This window comes from Nannospalax galili, unplaced genomic scaffold, assembly GCF_000622305.1.
Source record: "Nannospalax galili isolate Female #2095 unplaced genomic scaffold, S.galili_v1.0 scaffold376, whole genome shotgun sequence".
Classification (NCBI taxonomy): Eukaryota; Metazoa; Chordata; class Mammalia; order Rodentia; family Spalacidae; genus Nannospalax; species Nannospalax galili.
In genome coordinates this window covers 358457-385203 of record NW_008338108.1, presented here as the reverse complement: position 1 = coordinate 385203, position 26747 = coordinate 358457, and the positions used below count along the sequence as shown (strand labels likewise).

Here is a 26747-nt window from a genome sequence, read left to right as displayed (position 1 = left end):
GTTTGTAACAAGAATTATTTTTTAAAATTAAGCAGATTTAGGGCATATTTCTTCAGATGATTTCTGAGACTAAATAAAAGATGGGCAAGGTGGTTTGTGATGTCTTTCCAACAGGAAAAAAACTTAAATAATTATGAAGAAAAAACTTAAGTTCTCACATTAATTTCACTTTTGTGTTCATATCGTATTGTTTTTTTCAGCTTACTGCTATAGCATTGATACTGATTTTATTACTGTTCATTTTTTAAAGTATATGGTGTGATTAATGAAACATACTTATCTATACCTAACTGACATTAGAAGTTTTCTGGGATGCTGAGTGGCAGAACAGTTTGTATGATGTGCACCCATTTTTTACTAGCTTATTGTTCTCAAAATTATTGAATACATCTTCCCCCCAATACTGGATATTGAATGCAGGGCCTCATGCATGCTACACAAGTGCCTCACCACTGATCTAACTCTGTAGCTCTATTTTTATTTTTGGAGATCTTTCTGGTGAAATTTTCTATGCTGGCCTTGAACTTTTAGTCTTCCTTAGCCTCTGGAGTAGAAAAAGGAGTGATTTATGAGTGTTGGCTACAATACCTGGCTAAAATTCATCTTGATAACTGGCTTTAAGGGGCCCCCTATACCACCCCACACTTACTTGCTTTAAGACTTTTTATCATTCAAAGAAAAGCAAATAGAAATGTGCTTAGTAATGTTTTATATAGTATATATACAAATGATTGCCACTTCTTTATAAAATAGATCAGTTACGTTTTTTTTCTCTTCAGACCCAGAATTTTTATTTTTTTAATTATTTATTTAATAACCACGTAAAAGAAGCATTTCATTACAGCATTAGCATATTCAATAACAATTTCCAGGATAAAGATGCATCTCTTTCAAAATTGGCTGTAAACTTTTAGGTTCACAGTTGAAAGTAAGAAACCAGACTTTAAAAAAATTATTTATTTAATAGCCACATGATTAGAAGAAGCATTTCATTACAGAATTAACATATTCAATAACAATTTCCAGAGCAAAGATGCATCTCTTTCAATATTGGCTGTAAATTTTAGGTTCACAGTTGAATTAATACAGTTTTACAATATTGAACTCAGTATAAACCCTGTAAGACATAAAATTGAATGAGGTTTTAATCTTTGAAAAAGATCTCCATTTCATTTTAAAATACAGTTTTGTACAGAAAACACATTTTTAATGCTACTAACACTTAAATGTTTGCATATGCGTCTCTAGTTTTTATGTATCTGATTATTACTAGTCACAGTCAGTTACTTTCTAAAATCCTTGGCCTCTGAGCATGGATATAAAATCATCAGGTAGATTTCAGTGGTAATGTTTTTCACCTCTAATTAACATGAAGCAAATTTTTATGGTTCTTCCTCAAATACAACTCATTTTTTTTTATTTGTTGATGTGTATGTGTGTGTATTTCATACAGAACATCCCAGTCTTATTCATCTATATACCACATCCCAAATGGCACCCTCCTATAGCCCCCCCCACTTGAGCCCATATACACTGTCATCCCTGTTACTGTCCACTGGGTTGTCGCCGACCCAAAATTATTTTAGGAAGATTAACTCTTCCTCATCTAGCTGCAATCAGTTGCTAACATTCCTTTAGATAAGATTGTTCATTTTCCCAGTTCTATGCTGGATTACTGTCTGGGAGTCACTTGGGACACCCTGACCAACAACTCAAAGGAAAGTAGCTCCTGTCTGGAATTGGTTCTTGTTATGTAGCCTTTAGCTACACACATGGACTCTTAAAGAATCATATTGATCCCTTTAATCTTTTGTTAAACTTTCCTTTTGGGTGTTTAAGACCATATAGTTGGCCCAGATAAACCCGTTTATTTTTACTCTTAAGGTCGTTTGAGACTTTGTTGTTGCTGTTTTGTTTGTTTTGTTTTGAGGAGACAGTATTTTTTAATATATTTTATTATTTTTATTTTATGTGTATGAGTGTATCGCCTGCATGTATGTGAGTACACCCGTGTTGTGCAATGCCACAGACGTCAGAAGAGGGCTTCGGATTCCCCTGGAACTGGAGTTAAGGATGGTTCATAGCCTCCATGTGGGTGCTGGGAATCAAACCCATGTCCTCTGCAAGAGCAGTCAGTGCTGTTAACCACTGAGCCACCTCTCCAGCCCCATTTGAGATGTTTTTGAAAGATCCCAAAGTACCCATAAAATTCAGGTGTTTATTTCAGGAGATTTAATTTACTTCTTAGTTTTCGTGTTTCCCAAACTCTCCATCTCTGATCCTAACAACTAAAAATTCTATTGAGAGTACTTTACATATTTGCCAAAGTATTTGAAGTGAAAATTTGTAAAAAGTAATACATGCTTTGATTTTTATAATATGGTTTAAGCCAACATGAACTGCCATTAGCCTTAGAAATGATGTGATTCAAGAAATTTCTGTGGCATTAGTATAGCAATTAAATTTTATTTCTGGGCTGCAGAGATGACTCAGCAGTTAAGCGCATTTACTGTTCCTACAGATAACCTCGGTTCAATTTCCAGCACCCACATGGTAGCGTAATTCCAGTTCCAGGGGAATTGAGAGCTTTTTTATCTCTGTAGGCGTTGCATGACATGGTGCACTTAAACACACGAAGGCTTTTCACTCATACACATAACAAAAAAAAAAAAAAAAAAATTTTTACTTTTTAACTTTTTAAACCAACATGCCATTTCATTGAACTTTAAGCGTATCAGAATAAGGTAGTGGGGGAGTGGGGATCCCAAATAGGAAATCTCAAAGACTTTACAGTTGGCTGACTGTACCCTTTATGTGAAGCAAAAAAGTAACTTACTGTGCCAGAAGACAGGAAAAAAAACTTGACTATGTCAATTTTGGTTTGGGAAATAAGAGAAATAATTTCTGAGGATTTAAAACACAAGCTGCTGCTTTTATGTTTACAGCCTAGATTCATTCCCCATTAACATTATCATGTCAAAACAAAAAGAGAATAGGTAATATAAAAATGTATTCTCAAATTGGTGGTGCTGTGAAGTAACTGGACTGTTTCTCCAACTTCTCTGAAAAAATTTACCAAAGACAGAAGATGTAAAATATACTTCCGTGTTATGTGTCTTAGAATTAATAGAAATAGCTGGGCTTTGTGGCACACCCTTTTGATCCCAGCACTTAGGAGATAAAGGCAGGTCGATCTCTGTGATCTCAAGCCACCTGGGGATAGAGGGAGACGCTGACTCAAAAAGACCAAAAAAAGAGAAATAATTAATAGAAATAGGAATCATTGTAACTTTTCCAAAGTAGATTATGCAGATTTAGGTACATGTGTCTTTCTATGATGTTCAAATCCTTGAGAACTCTTAAATTTGTTAAATTTTTATGTTTTTCATATGAAGTACAGTGTCTTGCACATTGGTAGATATCCGTTTTCTTTAGTTTCATATATCAATTTTCTTTTAAAATTACCTAATGATCTACTTTTAGAGAATTTAATTGCATAAAATTAGTTGCACAAAATTTAAAAATCTCACAGATAAGTTGTCAGGTAAAAGTATTACTAGTCTCCTTCCAGGCTTTACAGAAAATGCTGAGGGAGATTATAACTTTTTATTTGCTACTGAGTCTTATTCTGTAACTTGTTGCTGTGAATTCCACTCTGAAGAAAAATTTTGAGATATTTTAAAGTTTGAGATACTGGAAGGACAATGAGAGAAATAACTCTCAAAGTGTTCTTTAAGAGTATGTCTCATTGACTTGGACTAAAATTTTGCATATGTATTATGGAAGTTTGTGACTTTGTATCTCTGTGTCAAAATATTTACGTTTTTGTTATAAAGTCAGAATATTTCAACTCAAGTATTAATTTGCCCAATCTACTAAAACCGTGAAGGGAATATTCTCTTAACCTAAAGTACATTTTATTCTTAGGAGAAACTGTTATTTTTCTCTTATGTTTTCAAACTTTGATTTCTGAAATTAGGATTTCTAGTCTGGGATATGGTACTAGTTTTTTATTTATAAATAGGCCATTTTAGGTGATAGACTTTGTTTCTCTGTTATCCACTGTGCTTGGGGGATGCTTCATGATCTGGTACAATTTATTTTTGTGTACCTAAAGCACAGCTGTAAAATAACCTGTCGGTATGTGGTTTGGAGAGCAAGCCTTGTTTGTGTCCTAGTTTGTTCTTCATTGCTGTGACAAAACACTCTGACCAGTACCAACTTGGGGAGGAAAGCGTTTATTTGTCTTACATCTCCCAGGTCGCACGCAGTTCATCAGGGAGCCCAAGGTAGGAACTCAGGGCAGGAACCTGGAGGCAGAAGCTGGAGCACAGGCCATGGAGGAACGCTGCTTACAAGCTTGCTCTCTTGGCCCCTGCTCAGCCTGCTTTCTTATGCAACACAGGCCCACCTGCCCAGGGGTGGCACCACCCACAGTGGGCTGGGCCCTCCCACATTACTCATCAAGAAGATGCCCTTCAGACATGGCCACAGGCCAGTCCAATAGAGGCAATTCCCCAACTGAGGCTCCCTCAACCCAGGTGTGTCAAGTTGACACTAAAGCTATCCATCACACCTTGTTTACTTATGATATTAATACATTTTTTAAATTTCTTAATATGGTCATGGGGACTTTCATGCTTCTGTTTTCAAATGCTATGCTTTTTAAAGAAATATTATTTTGACCACCATGTAATCTAAGTAGTAGTCCGTTACATTCCTCTAAATCTAATTTCTGTCAAAAGTATAAATTTATTGGTTGTTTTTTTATGTGTTAACTTTATGACCGTTCATAGCTACTGTAGCCATATTTTGCTTTGTGAGTTTTTACAAGTAATGAAATTGAGCATAGATGTTCTTGTCTCGCGTTAGTGGGTTTTATTATGTGTTCCTATTGACTAATGTTTCTATTTTTGTTGTTCCTGTTTGCTAAATTGTTCATTTACCTTCAAACAATAACCAGTTACCTTGTCACCGTACCTATGATCATTGCTATTTCTGTCTGCCTACAAGTTTCCTTAGACACTTTTGATACTTACATAAGTCAAAATTCTAATGTGGGAGTATATGTTTTGTTATACAGATGAACATTTCAAATCCTATGGAATATAAAGCTTCATGATTTCTATTCATACTTAGTAATTATTCCTAGATTTTAATGGCAGTCTTGACAGACTAGATTGAAATCTCAGACCTAGCATTTTCAGGTATTTATATACTTTTCTGTACTCACCTACAATCAAAAGTGTTAACATTTTTAAATCAGCGTTTAGATTTCAAGCATCTTTGATCTACTATTTTGAAAAGGACCAGAGTGCTATAAAATTTATTCAGTACAGATTAAGAATCAAAGGTGAAAATGTTAAGAAATATTTTATCTTAGATTCTCTTGTTCCGAAGAAAGAAGAAAAAGTCTTGAATCAAAAAATAAAATGAAGTTAATATTTTCAAGTCTGAGTTAGAATAATGTAACATTCCATACTTTTAAAATATACTTGTTAAAAGTAATTTTGACCAGATATATGAATTGCATCGGATCAGGACCATTGATAACGTATTTCATTCTTCATTCATTGAACAAGCACTTACTAAACATACTCTCCATATAGTATAGTAGCATAGTTTCAGTGGTTTTTATTCTTAAGTTGTATGATACTTAAAGTGATAAAGTGATGGTGAAGTGTTTTGGTCTTACATGGTAACCTTTTATTTTATTTTATTTTATTTTTATTTTAGATGCCTGGAATGATGTCTTCAGTAATGCCAGGAATGATGATGTCTCATATGTCTCAGGCTTCCATGCAACCTGCCTTACCGGTAATCTTAAAAAAAATAGCTATTTTCTCTGAATACTTTCAATAAATAATAATGTGTATGTACTTTATAGACCTCTCAAATATGAAAATGTAATATGGAAAAATAGTCTAATTTAGTTTTCATAAAATGAATAAACATTTATATTTTCCAATATTAGCATTATAGCATGCATTCATACATGCTTAGTGAATAAATTAATTCTGTATTAAACAAGACCAGAACACTGAAAAACAATTTGTGAGTAAAAACCATTTTAGTAGTTGATAACATTTTCAAAAGTGACATTTTCTTAATGCATGCTAGTTAAAAACTAATACTGGATTCACAAATAAGACGACTTAATTTGAAATCCCTATTTCATTGAGACTTCAGCTGTTGCAACTTACCTAGCAATCCCTTGAATAGACATTGTCCTAATTAGGTAAGTAGTACAGTGATATATAAATGACTATAATATTAAATTAGTTGAACTTATTTCTTGAGAGACTACTGGCTGTAATGAACAGATACGACATACTCACTTGGGGTAGTAAGTTTTCAGTATTTTTATCACGCTAGTATATTTACTAACACTTGTAAACACTATAGTGCAAAAATAGCCTGTGGAGTCTGGGTCAGAGCCCTATTAATTTCTAACATGTTGGTATTTCACTGGTAAAGCAGTTGTTTACTCCTAAGTATGATAAATAGTTTCATAATTAATTCACAACAAATTAAAAAAAAATATTTTTATTGAACTTCTGTACATTACATGTGACACTTCTTAATCAAACTTAGACCCCCCATCCATACCCCCTCCCACATTCCTCCCCTCCAGACCCACGTATTCCACCATACATATTAAGTTCCATCCAACCACATTCCCCCCCCTCCAGACCCACGTATTCCACCATACGTGACACTTCTTAATCAAACTTAGACCCCCCGTCCATGCCCCCTCCCACATTCCTCCCCTCCAGACCCACGTATTCCACCATACATATTAAGTTCCATCCAATCAAGTGTTCATACACTTGTGCAAATTCATCCACTGGGGTCTAGCCAGCCTGTCTATAGATCTTAAGGCAGAGCTACTCTACCTCACACAGCAGTAATCCATTTCCAACAGTTCCCAGGCTAGAGCCAGCCTGCCACCCATTTTCCTTGCTCCAACACTGGGCCCTTGTTGTCATGGTTCTTGTGCTGGAGACCACCATTGCCACAAGTTCACATGACAAGTTTTTTCACTGGTTGCTTAATTGATAAAGACTTGAATTTCAGAGCTTTGTAGATTTCTGATTTAAGGGGAAAAAGTTTGTGGTTCTGTGCAAGTGATGATTGTGTAACTTATTAAAATACTTAAGTAACCCTGACTTGTTGATCTCAAAATGTATAGCAAACTTGAATCATGAAACCACTAAAACTTTTCCAGTCTTTGAGTTAGTGGCTTAATAATAATACATAGAAGGGACTGATTCATTTGTTTTATGAGTAATTTCTATAAAATGAGTTCAAATGAGATGAATATTTGTAATTTTATTTTTCTTCTTACAGCCTGGAGTAAATAGTATGGATGTAGCAGCAGGTATGTATATACGTTTATGGTGGTCTTCATTTGGAAAGTTGTAGCCATATTACCACAAGGAATAAAACTACTGTCTCTGGACCTTTAATACCAGTTCCTAATGTTTTCTCAATTTCTAATAATAAAGATAACATTTATAACTGAAGTCCTAATTCAGATGTATTGTGCAAATAGGCTTTGTTATCCCATAATTTTACATTTTGTAACTACTATTAAAAATCTAGAATTTGTATTCAAACAGTTGTTGATCTGATTTTCAGCGCTTAACAGTCTTGTCAACATAGTAAGTGCTCAGAAAATATTTGTACAATACGTGAGCTCTATTTGAGTCCATATTTATACTCAGCACACTTGAGAAAGGATAGCATCCCCACACATTAGATGGAGAGCATTTACTCTGTCCTTGAATCTAGGCTACTTCTTTGTTCTTTGTAGTCATTAGAATCTATAAGCCCTATTCTAATTATTTTTTTTTCTATATCTGCTCATTTTGACTAAGAAAGCTTTTATATGTAATAGTAGTACCTCAGTTTTCCATAAGTAGTGTCCACATAAATCAGTATCTAGATGCTCAACATTTGTCCCCTTATTATGCCAAAACATTCGTGTTTTGTTCTAAACATGCTTGAAACATGTTTGAGACATATGTGCCTTCCTGTATTTTTGTATGGGGTATGCTAGGTTTTTCTTAAAATATTTTATAATTTGATTATTTATTTGAACTACAGCAATGGTCTGAATTAATATAATTTCTGTAATCCTATTTAGATATCTAGAGTTTGGGTTATGTTACCCAATTAAATTTAAGAATTACATTAATTTAAAAATTTTTAATTTTAAAATGTGTAGGGGGTATGGTATGTGCACATGAAGGCAGGTGCCTATGAATCCAGAAGCACTGGATCACACAAACTGGAGTTATGGGTACTTACCTATAAACCAACTGATTTGTGGCTGGGAACTGAACTCAGGTCCTCTACAAGAGCAGTACTTGTTCTTAACTGCTGAGTCATCTCTCCAGCCCTTTTTTATTACATTTAAAATGCTTTGGCTCTTAACCATTGATATCCATAGTAGGTTGAGGATTCTCCATAATGTGAATCTTTTTTGTTTAAAAGTTTTTGTTTTATTTTACTTTTAGTTTTAAGTTAACTAGTTTCTACAGCTGGACATTATTTTTATGAGCTTTGTGACTAACAAACATTTGAAAATCACTTAATCTTAAAGGATTGTGTGTGGTCATAGAAGACAACACTAATACACCTTTCTGCAGTGGTGGAAATGTTGTATAAGCTGTACTATCAAATACAGTTGCTACTAACCATATGTAATTATTGTATTTTAAATGTGGCTAGTAGGGTAGTGGAACCAGTCTTTTTTAAAAAGTTGTTTAATCTTGACTTAAATTTTTAGGCAAGAGCATGTGGTGCTTCAGGTGTTCTGTGCTGTACATGTGCCTACATGGGAGCAAAATGATTGCGGTTGGCAAGGGTTAGAGACCAGAGGTGTTAGTGTACTTTGTTAGCATATATAACAAAGAAAGGAATTTAGGTGAGATTGACAACCATAATATTTCTCAAACTGATGGTTCACAAATAATTGGAGATTGAAAGTTAAAGTTCTGAAAACGCTTTGTACTACAGATATCTATCTGTGGGAATGGGAACGGATAGGTTAAATGGGATGGGTACCCCATAAGATTTAGTAAGGATGGAGAGGAACAAATAGTAAGAATAAATACTGGAACTGTTGAGCACATCATTTACCACTGTATTTTGTCTTTTAGGTGCAGCATCTGGAGCAGTAAGTACTATTTGAGCAGTTTTATACTTCATTATGTTTCTTAAACATGCTGTATTGATCCTTGTTTTCTAAAGATAATTTGCTAGTCTGCCATGCCACATGTTGAATAAAATCTAATTTTGATGAGAATTAGAGAAATTATCTAATTTTTGTGTGACTGTAATAAAATACCAAAGTCAGTATTTTTTTAAAGAAAAGTCATTCTTGGAACTGGGGAAATAGATAAGAGGGCTTATTCTACAGGCATGAAGACATAAATTCACATCTCCAGCACCCATGTAAAAGCCAGGCATGGCTGCATAGGCCAGTAGCCTCAGCATTGGGGGCAGAGACAGGTAGATCCTGAGAACTCACTGGGGAGCCGGCCTAGCGAAAAAGTGGCAAGCTTCTGGTTCAGTAGGACACCTTGTCTCAAGGAAATAAGGCAGAGAGTGATCTGAGACATCAGAAGTCCTCTGGATAATATCTGCATATGCAGGGATATGAGCACAACATGCCCACCCCCCAAAAAGTCAAGAAAAGAAATTAACTTTACACAGTTTTAGAGGCTGACTGTCCAAGATCAGCCTACTCTATCAGTTTGGCCTGTGGTTAGGGCCAACTGGCTACCTAATAGCATGATAGAAGACATTACTTGTGTGTGAGTGCAAGAGAAGTATTTTAGAGCAAGTCATGGCTAGGGAGGAAGAAAGAGGTGAAGCTGGGGAAGGTTAAAGTAGAATTTAGGCTTTGGTTTTGGGGTTTTTTTTTTTGGTCTTCTTGGGACAGGGTTTCCCTGTAGCCCCAGCTGTCCTGGAACTCACTATGTAGACCAGGCTGGCCTTGAACTCACAGAGATCCGCCTGCCTCTGCCTCCTGAGTGCTGCCTCCTGAGTGCTGGGATTAAAGGCATGCGCCCAGCCTGGTTTTTGTTTTTTGAGGCAGCTCAATAAGGACTATAGTATCTGTGTAGCACATTTTATGGTTAAATTCAAGTACTGCGATTGTAGGCATGCAGTCTTAAAGGGGTTTGTTTATTATTTTTTTAATGCAACTTTCTGTGTCCATTGGGGGGGGGTTTCTAAGATGCCACAGTGAATATTAAGTCCAAAGATGCCAAAATAAGTCCCTTTTATAAATTGCTTAAAATAGTCCCCTTTTAAAAGCAGTCAGTGGGCCTTTTGCTAGTGACCCATTGAGTCATTAAGAAGGGGCAGAATAAAAACACTGCTTTTGGGTGAGGGAGCAACTTGTGCTGTTTACTTCAGTCAGTGTTGTGACAAGAAAAAGAAATGCTTAAAACCTAAGGATATTCACTGGCTTGATTACTCATAAACTTAATATATAAGACTTAAATTGTTACACTGTGGATTATAGAATAATTACAAGACTATAAAGTCTCTACATGCTCATTGTAGATATTTTAAATCTTTTTGCCAAATTTTTCTCCATTGCTTCAGTTTTTAATTTGCTTTAATCTGATTTGTCAGTTCTTGTATTATTTCCTAGGTTAGTTCTATTCAGAAAGTCATTGCCTATGCCTATATCTTGAAGTGTTCTAGCACTTTTAGCATCTCAGGACTCACTCAACATTGAGGCCTTTGATCCACTTTGAATTGATGTGGTTTTTTTACACAGAGAGAATGAGATCTAGTTTACTTCTGTGAGTGAATATCCAGTCTTTCTAGTAGCTTTTGTTGAAACTAATATTTCCAGAGTATATTTTTGACATAGTCATGAAATCAAATAACTGTATATTCATGAGTTTATTCCTGTTCCCTATTTCTTTGGTTGGTGTGGTACTTTCATTGTCAACTTGGCTTTATGGAGACTCACCTGGGGCATTGATAAGGCATACATCTAGGTGTGTCTGAGAAATTTTCCAGAGAATGAACCGAAAGAAAGAAGATTGACCCAGGATTTGTAGGACACTGAGCCATAGGCTAGAATCCCAGATAAAATAAAAGGGCAGATGCTGGAGGATGCCAGTTTTGCCTTCTCTGCTTCTTGCTCCACCCTGCCATGATGGTTTGAACCCTTTGGAACTTTGAACCAAAGTAAATCTTTGGTAAATAATGAATATTATAAGTTGTCCTGTCAGGTATCTTGTCACAGATACGGAAAGCTAGCTAATATGGTAATGTGTTTGGTTTTCACTTTGTATTTTGCTGGGTTTTATTATGGCTATGTAGTATAATTTGAAGTTAGCTGTCGTTAAGCCTGCAGCATACTCCTTGTCTTGAAGATTGCTTTGGTTATTTGTTGGTTATACATTCATGTGAATTTAAGAATTCTTCCAGTCCTTTGAAGAATTTCTTTCAAATTTTGATGGGGATGTATTCAAGCTATAGGTTGCTTTTTGTAAAATAGCAATTTCCATAATACTAATTCTGCTAAACTATGAATATATAAGCTCTTAGTTTTCTTGTGTCTTCAGTTCTTTCGTCGGTGTTTTAAAATTTTCGTTATTGGGGTCTTTCAACTCTTTGGATGTATTTTCTAAGTATTATTATTTGAGTTACTGCTTTCCTGATTTATTTCTTGGTTCATTATTAGTATATAGAAAAGCTACAAATTTTTGTATTTTGATTTTTGTACTCCAGCACTTTGCTGAGTTGCTTATAGACAGGATCTTAATTTGGGAGCTAGAATTAAAAACAGCCACCCGATGTGGATGCTAGGAACTAAAGTCAGGTCCTCTGCAGGAGTAATACATACTCTTAATCACTGAGACATCCCTCCAGCCCCTGATCTTAATCTTTTTAGCGCTCTCTCTCTCTCTCTCTCTCTCTCTCTCTCTCTCTCTCTCTCTCTCTCTCGTTTTGTTGTTTTTTTCTTTTGAGACACAGCTGCTTGGAACTTTCCTTGTAGACCAGGCTAGCCTTGATCTCAACAAATAGGCCTGGCTCTGCCTCCCAAGGGCTGGGGTTGAAGGCGTGTACCACCACACCTAGCCAGCCTGCATCTTTTAATTAGAGAGTTAAAACAGTTCATGTTTGAATTATTGAAAAATATATACACTAATTTCAACATTCTTCATTTTGGCTATTTGTCTGGCTTAATGATGCTTGACTGTTTGCTAATTCTCATTTGTTCACTGGTTCTAGTGAGGTTTTTTTTTTGTTTGTTTTTTGTTTTAAATCAAGCCCTCATTGTATATGCCTGACTCTACTGTGTCTAGTATTTCTTTTCTTTTAAGTATCTTTTTATAATTCTGACTTAGTGGTCATAAAGTGCTTTAATTTATGATGATCATAGAAGGTTTAATTCTCTGGTTTTAAATGACAACTTTACTGGATATGATAATCTGTTAGGAATTACTTTGTTCTGTCCTAGAAACATACTAGTCTGCAGTCTCCTGGCCTTTAGGGCTTCTGCTGAGAGATCTACTGTTAACTCATATAGGTTTGCTTTTGCAAGTGCTCCTTTCTTACTGCTTTCTGCTTTAAGTATTCTTCCATTGTTCTAGACTGAACATTTTAACTACAATGTGATATGAAGAGGTTCTGTTCTGGCCACAGCTGAGTTCTAAATTCCTCCTGTCCTTAAGTATCCATTTTTCCCCTAAAATTGGGAAATTCTTACCAGGCGTGGTGGCGCACTCCTTTAATCCCAGCACTCGGGGAGGCAGAGGCAGGCGGATCTCTGTGAGTTCAAGGCCAGCCTGGTCTACATAGTGAGTTCCAGGACAGCTGGAGCTACAGAGAGACCCTATCTCAAAAAGACCCCCCCCCCAAAAAAAAGAAAGAAAAAATTGGGAAATTCTCAGTGTATATTCATTGAATAATTTTCTGTGCCTTTAGTCTTCTGCACCAAGGTTTCTAGTTTTGGTGTCTTAATCATGTCCCAGAGGACTCAAATATCATCATGACTGTCTTGGTTTTTGTTGTTGTTGTTTATTGATGTCTGAATTTAGTAATTTCAGAAACATTTCTTCAATCCCTGGTATTTTTTTTCTTCAGCCTGGTGATCCTTTCCATTGAGTTTTCATTTGATCTGTAGATCAGTCTAAGATTGCCATTTGCATTTTTTTTTCAAAATCTCTTTGTTGAAAATCTCATCAGTTAAATCAGTGGACCTCTTTATTTAAACCCCTTTTGAAATCATTGATTAATATTGTATTAGGGTGGGTTCACCCATAATGTAGCCCAGATAGCCCAACCTAGAACTTGGAATGATCATTTTTTTCCCAGGTCTGAAGGGAGGGGAGGGTTGCTGGGTGCTTTGTATTTCCTCTTTGTTCCCCCATATAGGTTGATGGTATGTGGACTGAGGGCCAGACCTGTCAAAGGTCTGTTGTCAGCAGTGGCAAGGCTGTATGTACTTTAAAAGTTTGTTTTCTTTATTAGGATTCAGGTTTAGCTGCTGTCCCCAAAGAGCTGTGAGGCAACTTAGTGTACTCAGGCCAACAGAATTCAAGCCAAGTGATGACTCCTAAGTGCCTCAATGGAAGAAGCCATGAGAGCACTGTTCTTCATTGGAAAGGGTGAACAGAGATAATTGGTCATTTTGCCTATAGATCTGAGCATTTTCTGACCCCACTCAGCAATAAACTACTCTGGGAGAGAGGAAGCTGCTGAAACTGACCAAGCCACTGGACCTAGCAGTAAACCACAGGTGATAGAATAGGGTAGTGTCTCTGGAGGTCTAGAAATCAGCAGTTCATAAGCTCAGAGCTCTCAATCTCTGTGGTAAACTCTGTGGAAATCTATAGGCATGGAGGTTCACTCCTCACTTATTTTGTGATTTAAAAAAATGTATTTTAGCTGTATTACTGATGCCCTAGAGGAAATACTGTTTGTACTATAATTGACAAGAGCAATTGATTTTTTTTTTAATGGTTTTACTGTAAAGAAATTTAAGGAATACTTTGAGGACTTTGTTTTCCTTTTTATGCAAGCACAGAATTGATACATGATAAAAAACTTAAATCTGAGGAATAACTTTGTGAAAAAGTTTAACGCAAAATCTTACTGGTAAAAAAGCAGGTGGTAGAGATTATATTTTCTTCCTTAGTTAGAAGTGTATATAATTATCGCATCTTAGATTTAAAGAAATAGAGTATAGATCAGTGTGAAGCCCTTTTAATTCATGGTTAAATTTATTACCATATTAAAAAAAAAACAGTGGCAGTAACAGGTCCACTGCTTGGACATCATCAAACCATTCATTCATTCATGATAAGGTAATTTATAATACTTTCAGACATTAAAGTGTCATGTATATTAATGCCTGCAGTTTCATTAGTAAGTTTTAGTAGATTTACATTTAATCCAACTCGAAATTCTATCTCATGTGTCTTATTTTGAAGCATTTGGATTCGGATTTTTTTTCCATTAAATTTCATCTGGCTTCACTTTTTCCTGTTAAATTTCATCTGACTGGTTTTTGAAGTAAATGATCGAATTTTTTTCTGGTTTTGAGATCAGCATATATACATAGTTTAGAACTTTGTCCAATTACTTGTCCTTTTTGGGGGGTAGGGGATTTAGACTAGATAAGTACACAATCTATGCATTTATATATTTAGGCATAGGTTTGAATTGCTGGATGATTGCCTATGCAAAAAATTCAAAGTTAAAGTATACTAGTTTTAAACTTAAATTTTGATATTTCATGCACTTGTTACCTTGAATCTCAGGATACAGATATTTACTGTCAATAGCATTGTTAAATAATTTATGTCTTCAATAATTTTTTTCTCCCTTAGAAATCAATGTGGACAGAACATAAATCACCTGATGGAAGGACTTACTACTACAATACAGAAACAAAACAGTCTACCTGGGAAAAACCAGATGATCTTAAAACACCTGCTGAGGTAAAAGTTTGAGGGCCAGAAATCAGGACTGTTGAGGGAAATGGGATATATTTCCTAGAATTTTATATTAAGCTCCTTAAAGAGCAATTATACTTAAGAGTCACAAGAGGGTTATAAAGAAATCAATAGAGAGGTTTAATAAAGTTCCAGGGAGCCGGAGAGATGGCCCAATGGTTAAGAGCACTGGCTGATCTTGCAGAGGACCTGGGTTGAGTTCTCAGCACCCATGTGGTGGCCAACAACCATCCATAACTCCAGTTCCAGGGGATTCAAAACCCTCTTCTGACATGCATGAGCATTGTGCGACATGGGTGTACTTATATGCATGTAGGCAATACATTCATAAACACATACAAAAAACGCAAAAAATAAAGTTACAGTAATCAGCTTTGATATCCTGTATACAGACTTTATTTTTGTGTTGAAAGATGATGTAAAGAATAAATTGAAGGGGGAAAATAATTTTTTGCTTATAGTATGATTGGGATGATTTTTGAAAATTTGTAAATAGTTGAGTAACCATTGGGTTTAATATACTGGAAATTAAGTTAAATTACCTACAAAGTGCTGTCTTTTCTTAGGGTAGTAAATTTTTTCTTTGTGGCAAATTCCTCTGAAAAGGTATTTTCATTTTACTTTGTGTTGCTTGCACGTTTATTTCACTATTCAAAATACACAAATTAAAGTTAAGGTTGAAGCAATAAATTGAACAAATAGTATTGCCTCTGTTTTAATTAGAAACTCTGGTTTGTCAAAAGAGGTGAACTGTATATAAGCACTGAACTATAGTTTCTTGTAAGTTTTTCCCTAGCCTATGGTATTCCATTTTTAACTTAGGAATTTGAGAAGATATTTTATGTGACACCTCCCCACACACTGCAATAATCTAAGCACAGTGGTATTTGAGGGGGAAGGTTGGTAGATAAACTACTTTGTTTACCCGGTTACTGATTTATTATTACTGAAAATTCTCATTCATATATGTGTGTACACACACACGTATACATAAGCACAGAGACACAATCGTAGGCATGTTAGAAGACACTTTAAAATTGGTCTCTAATACATTAGTTTTGTCATATCTTCATTATTTCCTCACATTAGCAATAAATTACTGATCAAGAAACTAAAGCATAAGCATGAATAAATCTCTTTTTGCCTTTACCCAAATTTTCTATTTGTCTTGTGTTGGTATTTAAGAAATCTGTTTGCTAGTTATCCTGGCAATTTTTACCTATGATAGAGGGTAAGTGGAAGAGCTCACGGTATTTAGATTTCTGTTAGATCTGGTTTTGAATCTTTCCTTTGTTTCCTAATAGGTATATTATCTTGAACAGGTTACTTTTTCTCACCAAGTAACATTCTTTAATGGGGACTAATCTAAATTTTGCAGTGTTACTCTAAAGTGTTAAATAATATATTCAAATAATATCACCTCTTGAGTGAAAATAATTGAGAGCCTGCTACCATCATGTAACAGTACCTAAAATTGTACAGGTAGATAAAACAATAATGCTGAATATTCAACAATGCTGAATTTATTATTATTTACTGAAAGTTTTTTTCCTTCTTTAGCAACTATTATCTAAATGTCCATGGAAAGAGTACAAATCTGATTCTGGAAAGCCTTATTACTATAATTCTCAAACAAAAGAATCCCGCTGGGCCAAGCCTAAAGAACTCGAAGATCTTGAAGGTAAGACAAGAAAAATAATTCTTACCATAAAGTTGTTACAAATATATGCTAGTCACTTTGTGAATAGGATTGTTGAAATTGAGGCCTTTAAAAAAAAAAATGCTCTGAACATTGAAATAATGTAACAGTTTTATAGGCTCTTATTTTCTTGTTGCTCTAGATCTCAGTTCTATAGATTTTAAATAGATTTTTATTTGATTTGATTCCACTGAAACTAGGATACCAGAATACCATTGTTGCTGGAGGTCTTATTACAAAATCAAACCTGCATGGTGAGCTGCCTTGATAATTCATTTTCTGTTATATTTAACATGTAGAGTATATCACTAATGTTCACTAACCATGATTGGATAAATCTGCAGTGAAAAAACAACTAATTGAAAGAATTCCTTTCATTTAAGAGTTATATTATAAATGAGCTTACAGTGTTTAGTTATAATTTGGTATTTTAAAAATACGTGAATATTGAAAAATTGAATGAAGAGTTCACATACAAAAATTCCTCTATCCTTTGGATGTTGGTGCATACATGGAACATGTGATTAAGCTTACTACTGATAGTAGATAGTAAATAATCTTGAGTTTTATTTTGTTCATGTATTGTCAGACATTTAATACTGATTTTGTATTCACATGTGAAAAATAGTCTTAATGTTTATATAAAAAGTAAATATATTATCTGATTTATAGACAGTTTTACAATATTGTCAACCACGCAGTACCTCTGAAAATTTAGAAAACCTTATCTAATAACCAGGACTTAAAATAACAGAGCTTAGGAATAAGAATTGAGAAGTTAGTTTTGCTTGTTTTTTTCCTCCATCTTAAGTAGATTTCTGTAGACTTAAGCTTATATCATTGCTTACATGGAGCACCTCATTCCCTCGTGATACTGAATTAAAGATAAATTTGTTACCACAAAATATAAAACTTACTTCGCCTAGAATGCAAACATAGAGTGCACATTTTTAGAGCTATCTAAATTGTATTATCATGAACTAATAACTGCATTATCAATTGGTAATAGCCCAGATTATTTATGGCATTATCAAGCTCATTTCTGATGTAACTAGAAATAATTGGTATGCATAGCTATTTATTTGCTTGTCAATGCTAATTTTAAAATACTCTGGAATTCTATAAATCTGATACCATTTTGAATTTAGTATCTTTAAAAAATGATAGTCTCATCCCTAAGAGCAATATTACTGCATTCTACAATTATGCTTTCAGAGAGTAGTTAACAAGGCCAGTAGCCTTTGGAAACAGCAGCATGGGAAAAGATTTCCTAATAATTGCTGTTTAAAATTTGTTTTTGTTATTATATTGTGGCTTTGAAACTAGAGCGTTTGCTCTTTGAAAGTGAATTTTAAAAATTTTTTTCAGATGGTAAATTAAATCCTATGATATGGTACTTTTCTGTGTCTCCTTGTAAATTTTTTTTCAGTGATTATATTTGAAAACTAGTCTGACTTTTTTGTATTCTCTTTAATAGCCATGATAAAAGCTGAAGAAAGCAGGTAAATAATTTTGAAAATCAATATATTTTACAAATTTATTCTGTTCTATGGCATTTTTGTTTTAGTTGTCCATTTAACATTCTATTTAACTTGTTTAGGCTGATAGTTTGATGTCTTTGGAAGATTTTGCAGGGGAAAATTAGAAGGGTAGGGTATTAACTCAAGTGTTTGTTTTGTTAGACAAGCAAGTACTTTACTGTGGACTGCATCTTTCATGAGTTAAGTTTTGCCAGTTTGGGAATGGGTGAAATACTAGAACTGTGTATCTCCTCCATTGTACTAAATTCCTTTTCTGAGGTCTTCAGCATCAAACCAAAGACTTTGTGTGTGCTGGCACCCTATCATTTAGCTACACAACCCCAGCTCACAAAGTTTCCTTATAATGGAGATTTAAAGTTCTCATGGAAATTTATGACATATGTCAGATACGGTATAATACACAAGAATAGATTTAAGATTTTTCTAAAACAATTATTGGACTTTTGGAAACGCAGGTGCTTACATTATTGCTTATTACATGTTAATTGTGAATGTTTGCTCAAGTTAATACTGATTAAAGCTGGGAGTGATGCATGTGGTAGTTCAGCTCCACGGTGTGCTTGAGCCCCATCAGTTTGAGGCAAAGTTGGGCATCATGGCAAGACGCTCTCTAAAACAAACAAACTGGGACTAGAGAGGTGACTCAGCAATTAACTATAATCTACTTCAAACCTTAAGAACACTGATTGCTCTTTCAGAGGATTCAGTTCCCAGCACCCACATGGTGGCTTAAAACTCTCCATAACTCTAGTTCCAAGGGATCCAGTGCCCTCTTCTGGCCTCTGTGGGCATTACATGATATGGGTGCACTTACATAGCAGGCAATACTCATACACACAAACAAAAAAATTAAATCTTTTTTTAAAAAATATTATTTTTATTTTATGTGTATGTGTGTATTGCCTGCATGTAGGTAAGTGCACCCATGTTGTGCAGTGCCCGGTGGAGGACAGATATGAATTCATTTTATGACTTTAATCTTGTTGGATGGCTTTTTGGCTTACCGTCACTAGATTTGTTTAGGCCTTCAATTGTTAATGTTCTGATTTTAAAATAGGCTTTATTTAGCTTTGAAATTATAGCGCTGAAATGACTAGTTTTCTCTGTTTTTCTTTCCCTTTCTGTCTCTCTCTTTTTAATCTATAGCAAGCAAGAAGAATGTACCACAACATCAACAGCCCCAGTTCCTACAACAGAAATTCCCACCACTATGAGCACCATGGCTGCTGCAGAAGCAGCTGCCGCTGTTGTTGCAGCAGCCGCAGCTGCTGCAGCTGCCGCAGCCGCAGCCAATGCTTCTACCACATCTGCTAATACTGTGGGAGCTGTTCCAGTTGTTCCTGAGCCTGAAGTTACTTCTATTGTTGCTACTGTTGTAGATAATGAAAGTACAGTAACGCTGTCAACTGAGGAACAAGCACAACTTACTAATACCACAGCTATTCAAGATCTAAATGTTGACCTTTCCAGTAATACTGGAGAGGAAACATCAAAGCAAGAAACTGTAGCTGAGTAAGTTTAGTAACTTGTCTTCTGAAAATAAATGTTGGACTTAATATAAGAACTTGCTAGTTTATTCATGGTCCTTAAGTGTTTAAGGAAAAACATTTTTTCAGAATCAAAATTTAACTTTTTCTATAGTTGATAAGTTTTGAAGCTGACTTTGGGGGGTGTCATGTCATGCCACCAACCTTCTGAAAGTAGTCTACTGAAATTGTAGTCTTAGCTCTTAGCACACTGGGTAGGGTGAGGCACAAATTTAAAGGAATGCATGGTACTTTTGAATGCACTATTTGATATCAAAATCGAGGCAAAAAAAAAGAATCAATTAACAAAACACCAGTATTTTAAATAAAGGCTTGGTTTCATTGTTTTTTGTTTTTTTTTTTATCCTTTATTTTGTGTTTTGCTTCATTATGACACAGTACAGCATAGGAAGCTATAATAGATTGCTGTAGCAGAAAGATGCATTTTAGAAGGTGGGCAACCCTGCCAAACAGAGAAGTACTAAACTTGTTTTATTTCTTTGGTTATTTTTATTCTTTGATTTTCAATTTATGGCAAATAAACTTTTGAAAAATATAAACAGCTTTGTGAAAAAGTGCCTCACACATAAATATAGTTGTTAAGAAATCATGTAAAGGCACTAACATAATAAATATGAAATGAAAATAATACTGTGATTCTTTTTCTACCATATGAGCCAAATACACAAAAAGGTATAAATGGATAACTACAATCTAATCCAAACCCTATTATCTTCATCTTTCTACCCCTTAGTCTAAATGTTCTTTTGTTTCTCTCATGTTACTTTTGTAAAGTGAAAATAGCTTATATATATTATAATATATATATTTAGAAGATTAAAAAGAGGACCAGGAGGCTGAGGCAGGAGAATCTCTGAGTTTGAGGTCAGTCTGGTTTACATAGTGAGACCCTGTATCAAAAAGAAAAAGTTTAAAAAAATTAAGTGGTATGTGTCGAGGCAAGAAAAAGGGAAGTTAACATTTTCTTTAGGTCTTTCTGACCTTTGCTATGCACTAAATCTTTTCACTTGTATTTAATTATTGTATAATGTATCAGAGATATCTTCCACCTTGATAAAGGTCCTCCATTTGAAATGATGGCATGTTATAATTTTGGCTTTTTGGAATATTATTATTATTATTCTGCATTCTTTTACTTACAAGTTTTTTTGAGTTCCAAAAATCTCCAGATGTTAAAAATACCTCATGTAACTTGGTGGCGTATTCATGTAATCTTGTGCATATCCTCATACATCTCTTGTTATTTTTAATATTATTTGTTACACAGTCTTTCTTTAATAATGACAAATATTCATCACAATTACCATTTTTACATGATTCTTTTAATTCTGTTGGTTGAATTAATGCAGAAGGTCAAGAGTATTTTACTTTCCACAATTGTATCAAGTTTGTTTTTTCTTTGCAGCATTCTAATATAATACATGAGTCATAATTTTTAAATGGTTTTAATTAAGTAAATCTCCATATGAAAGAACACTTAATTCAGAAAATGGGATGTATATACAGTGTCACTTTTTTTTTGTTGTTTGTCTTTGAGACAGGGTCTCTGCAGCCCCAGCTGGCCTGGAACTCACTACGTAGACCAGGTTGGCCTTGAACTCACAGAGATCCATCTGCCTCCCAAGTGCTGGGATTAAAGGCGTGCGACACTCGCCCGGCTCACTTCCATTTTTATGTAGAAATAAATTTTTTAATTCAAATAATTGATAATTGCAGATTATTTTTCTTCTTTTTGAGATCAGTGTTCAGGAATTTTTTTCATGAAATGCCAAATAAATATTTGCAGTCTTCAATGGAACACGGTTCTGTTAGAGTGACTCAGCACATTCCTGTAGTAGTCTACAATCAATTATAAATAATATATGGATAGGAACTAGAGAGATGCTCATGCAGTGTAAAAGGATTGTTGCTTTTCCCGAGAACCCCGAGCTCAATTCCCAGCAACCATGGAGCTGCTCACAACTACCTGTAACTCTGGCTCCTGTGAAATCCAACAGCTCTAGCCTCTAGGCACCTGCACCCATGTGTTGATACCCACTCACTGGCATACATATATACACACAATTGAAAAGAAAATCTTAAAAATAAATATGTACAAAGTAGCATAGCTGTGTTCTATTAGTGCTGTGTTTAACAGTGAGAAGGATTTTGTTAACCAATCATTTAGATTAATCACTACTTCCCTTTTTTATGTACATGTACTAAAATGTCAGGGTTATTAAGACACTAATATACTCTGAGTAAACTTACAATTATTAACCTGTAGACAAGTGAAACTACTCAGTACAATTAATGCAATGCAGTGTCGTTCTAAGCAGAAAATACTGGTTATGCATAGCATCTTTAAATTTCTCTCTCTAGTTTTACTCCTAAAAAAGAAGAGGAAGACAGCCAACCAGCAAAAAAAACATATACATGGAATACAAAGGAGGAGGCAAAACAAGCATTTAAAGAATTATTGAAAGAAAAGGTATAGATTTTTATATTACATGTAGTAGTTGCCTAATGTTCACTTTGGTGCCTTTATTTAAAATACTAATCACTTGAACTATCATAACTGAAAATAAACTAAATTTGTTTTGTTTTTATTGAAGAATACTTTTGTGAACCTTTCAACAAGGTATTTCATAAGTATATTTTGCCTTGATATATATTTTTAAATTTAAAATAATTGCTTTTAATCAGTAGTCAAAAAAATATTGTTTAAATTTCAGTTTGAGTTTTCTTTTCAGTCAATAGGTGTATCACAGATTTGCTTCAATAAAAACTGTTTTAGACATTTTTTTCAAACTCCTGCAAAGGGAAGTCTTGATATTTGCAGTGAGTATTATACTTAGTTTCCTGTAATACCACTTTTTCTATTCTTGTGTGAAATTTTAATTTTTCATATAATTATTTTCAGCGGGTACCCTCCAATGCTTCTTGGGAGCAAGCTATGAAAATGATCATTAATGATCCAAGATACAGGTAATACTGCTGTTTTTTAATTTACTTTAACCCTGCCACATTAAAATTTTTGTAAATTGGTATAACTTTATAAACAATTACCAAAAATAGAGGCATTTATTGTGATATAACCCAAATACACAGAAAGTTTGATCACTGCCACAAATGAAATTAGAATTAAGAACTAGAAATCACTTTTAGAGTCAATTCTTCAATAGAAATTTTCTTAATATATGTATCAAATGTGTTTTTTTCAAAGTACTAACATTTGATTCTCTTGGCTTGATGTTAACTCTTACATGATGTTTTTCTATTATTTAGTGCTTTAGCAAAGTTGAGTGAGAAAAAGCAAGCCTTTAATGCCTATAAAGTCCAGACAGAGAAAGAAGAAAAAGAAGAAGCAAGATCAAAATATAAAGAAGCTAAGGAATCCTTTCAACGTTTTCTTGAAAATCATGAGAAAATGACTTCCACAACCAGATACAAGTAAGGTTTTTGATGACTCGTAGAGCATGTTTTCCCTATTGTTGCTTTTGTACTTTTGCTAATAGATAACAAAATAAAGCTGTACAACTCTGGGTGTGGCAATTTTATGAGGTACAAAAAATAATCAGTATTTTTATTTAGTTTGTAGACTCACTTGTATTAGGGGTTATAAGTATGTATCATGTTTTGAAAAATTACATTTATTTGCAATTCTCAGATTCAGAGTGGTTTAAGATAGGGGTTAGGGGTGGAGAGATGGCTCAGCAGTTAAGAGCACTAGTACCTGTAGGCAGTTAAGAGCACTGGTACATGTAGGCAAAACACTCAAACATAAAAGTCAATTTAAAAATTTTTTAAGTTGGGGCTAATTCACTTTTAAATTTTGAAATTAATTAGGCTAATTCACTGAAGGACTCTTATGTTGTAATGCTTCATGTAATAACTGTAATATAGTTAACTATAGGCAGTTTCATAGTCTCTAGAAGCTACCCTAAAGAATAGTTTATTTAGACTATCAAACAGTATCCAATGTGAATTATTCCATCAAGAAAAGAAGTGGAGGCCTTGCTATTGTGTTAATGTCTTCATAATACATTTCTGAACTTGGAGCAGAAAGAGTAGTCACAATTACGTTTTAAAAATGATATAAAAATTTAATGTCATAGTAAACAAGAACGTTTGATTTCCTAATGACTAGAAAAGCAGAGCAAATGTTTGGAGAGATGGAAGTTTGGAATGCAATATCAGAACGTGATCGTCTTGAAATCTATGAAGATGTTTTGTTCTTCTTGTCAAAAAAAGAAAAGGTACTTACCTTTTTTTTTATTCTAAGTTAATAGTGTTTTTAGACAAAGTATTTCCTTATTTTATAATAAGAATTTATAACGCACCAGTTTTTTTGCTTATGTAGTTTATGTTGTGCACCAGGTCTATTTATCAGAAGCTAGGTTAAAAATACAATGGGTAGCTCCTATAGTAAGCTTTTTTTCTTCTTTGTCCAGCATAATAATAACTATTTTAATCATAGTAGGTACTGATTTAGCAACTATTGATAGCTATTAAATTGTATAGTATCTAGTCCTGAAAGAATATATATGATAATGCAATTATTATTAAAATTTTGAATGTAGTTGAATGTCAATGAAGACTTTAGTGTTTACTTATGCCTAGTAATCCTCATTAGAGACTATGTTTGTACTATATATTGATAAGGAAACAGGTTTATGGAATGAAGATGGAAAAACAAAAGGATCGTTTCCAAATAGATTCTGACATTGAGGAGAGCTGAAAAAACTCAGGATAAGGACTAAGCCAGAGCATTAGGCAAGAGCACTAGGAAAATGAAGGGTGTTGATACTAAAAGCACATGTATACCATTTGAAATTTGTTGGCTAGAATATAAAGGAATTTTCACTAATGTCAATTTGCATATTTTGTTTGAACTTTAAAAGGATACATTCATACTTTTGTCGTAGGAACAAGCAAAGCAGCTACGAAAGAGAAATTGGGAAGCCTTAAAAAATATACTTGACAATATGGCTAATGTAACCTACTCTACTACTTGGTCTGAAGCCCAGCAGTATCTGATGGATAATCCAACTTTTGCAGAAGATGAGGAGCTACAGAGTAAGAATAATTACTAAAAAAGAAAAGCTAATTAGAAAAACTAATCTGACTTTTTATGGATCACTAACTTAGTTTTATAGAGGGATTTTTTCTATTTCTGTAAAAAAAAGCTTTATTTTTAGATGGGTTCTTTCTAATTGAATTTTGAGTTCAGGAAAATTTTCCTAGGAAGTCAAATTACCTTTGACAGATAGTTCTTAAAACATGTAATGAGTCAGACTTTAAATTGTGCCTAACCATTTATAGATCATTTGCTATTTATATCTGAATTACCAAATTTATTTATGCTAAGAAGTTGACATAGTGAAAACCTTTTTATGTATATGGTTCTAGGGAAACCTGCCCAGGGCTTCAAGCATGCTAGGCAAGAGTCTGACCACTGTGCTACACTCTTCCATCTCTAGTGTTGTAACTTTCAAGAAAGTAAAAGTATCAGAATTATCTTAGGCTTCAGTTACTTTTTGTGACTTACCAATGTTGCTTTTTAAATTATAGTTGTCTTAAATTGGACATGGTGGTGCAAGTCTTTAATCCCAGCACTAGGAAGACAAAAGCAGGTGGATCTCTTAAGTTACAGGCAAGCTGGGGCTACAGGGAGACCCTGTCTCTAAAAGACCAAAAAAAGAAAAAGTTATAGTTTTCTTCATCCATATTACTCTGGAACTCATGCTTCACTGGGTTTGTTGGTAATCTGTAGAACTTTGTCATTATTGATGTTTTGGTTATCAATGGACCCACACCTGGTACTTCCATAAGGTTATATTCCCTAGTGGTGCTGGAGCTGGCTCAGTTCATTTAAGGATATATATGGATAAACATACACACACACACACACACACACACACACACACACACACACTCCGACACATGACTGCTTTAAAAAGCTCCTTTAGGTAAGCATTACACTGCATTTATGGCAATTTTATTTTCATTAATTTTTTTCATATTCATGTTTTTTTCCCCTCTATCCTTTGTAGTCTTTGAAGTTTTTCTTAAAACTTTCCTGTTGTGTTGATTCCAAAATCATGTTTGAGTTCAAATACAAGTATTTTTAACCATGATTTGAAATTTATAAGGAGTTAATTCAAATAACTAAATTACCTTCCTCATTTATCCTTGAAATTTATTTCTATTTTTATCTGAAAAATACTTTAGATATGGATAAAGAGGATGCATTAATATGCTTTGAGGAACACATTCGGGCTTTAGAAAAGGAAGAAGAAGAAGAGAAACAGAAGACTCTGTTGAGAGAAAGAAGACGACAGCGTAAAAATAGGGAATCTTTTCAGGTAATAAAAAGGTCTCCTCATACAGTTTTATAATGTGGTCACTGAGCTTAAACAATAGAAACAGTTCTGAAATTTCTATTCCCAAGTCTTTTGTGTAGGCTTTCTAGAGGATCCATATACATTGAATTCTTTAATTTCTAATAATTAGTATTTGTAGATTATCACTATTTGAGGGAAAGGTAATATAACATTTAGTGCATAGAGAACAGGGCAGGGATACTGCTAAACATTTTAGAATTTATAAACCACTATCACCACCCAAAATAGTAAAAATAGCGAGAGTTAATTAGGTGACCTAAGATGTCATTAATCCCAAGGTTGAAAACTCCTGTGAGTACAAGGCTCAGCCATCTTAAAGTGTTTTCCAAAGTTGAATTCATGGCAACTATTTGGTGGCCGGGCATGGTGGCGCATGCCTTTAATCCCAGCACTTGGGAGGCAGAGGCAGGTAGATCTCTGTGAGTTCGAGGCAAGCCCGGTCTACATCGTGAGTTCCAGGCCAGCTGGGGCTACAGGGAAACCCTGTCTCAAAAAGACCAAAATAAAAATACTCCAATATTAGCTAGCTCATACTGCTTTAAAAAAACAAGCAGATGGAGAGATGGCTCAATGGT

The 26747-nt window shown here is 34.3% G+C and overlaps 1 protein-coding gene and 1 non-coding gene across 9 annotated transcripts in view; both read left to right on the top strand.

Annotated features, from left to right (window-relative positions):
• The window catches only part of Prpf40a (pre-mRNA processing factor 40 homolog A), a 49424-nt gene that overhangs the window by 10990 nt on the left and 11687 nt on the right, over positions 1-26747 (top strand). For 4 of the 8 annotated variants that reach the window (XM_008832873.3, XM_008832872.3, XM_008832875.3 and 1 more), the window contains exons 3-16: positions 5737-5817; positions 7351-7381; positions 9168-9184; positions 14874-14984; positions 16560-16680; positions 16899-16952; positions 18176-18200; positions 19386-19751; positions 22148-22256; positions 22689-22753; positions 23054-23218; positions 23916-24024; positions 24694-24844; positions 26000-26133. In XM_008832873.3, coding sequence (XP_008831095.2) covers positions 5737-5817; positions 7351-7381; positions 9168-9184; positions 14874-14984; positions 16560-16680; positions 16899-16952; positions 18176-18200; positions 19386-19751; positions 22148-22256; positions 22689-22753; positions 23054-23218; positions 23916-24024; positions 24694-24844; positions 26000-26133 — 1539 coding nt within the window. The remainder of the gene's footprint in view (positions 1-5736; positions 5818-7350; positions 7382-9167; positions 9185-14873; positions 14985-16559; positions 16681-16898; positions 16953-18175; positions 18201-19385; positions 19752-22147; positions 22257-22688; positions 22754-23053; positions 23219-23915; positions 24025-24693; positions 24845-25999; positions 26134-26747) is intronic. The other 4 variants (XM_029563433.1, XM_008832874.3, XM_029563435.1 and 1 more) reach the window with 1 other exon arrangement.
• On the top strand, positions 10317-10448 carry LOC115070329. Its single transcript, XR_003849500.1, has one exon. It is a non-coding gene; the product is annotated as a small nucleolar RNA SNORA21 (small nucleolar RNA).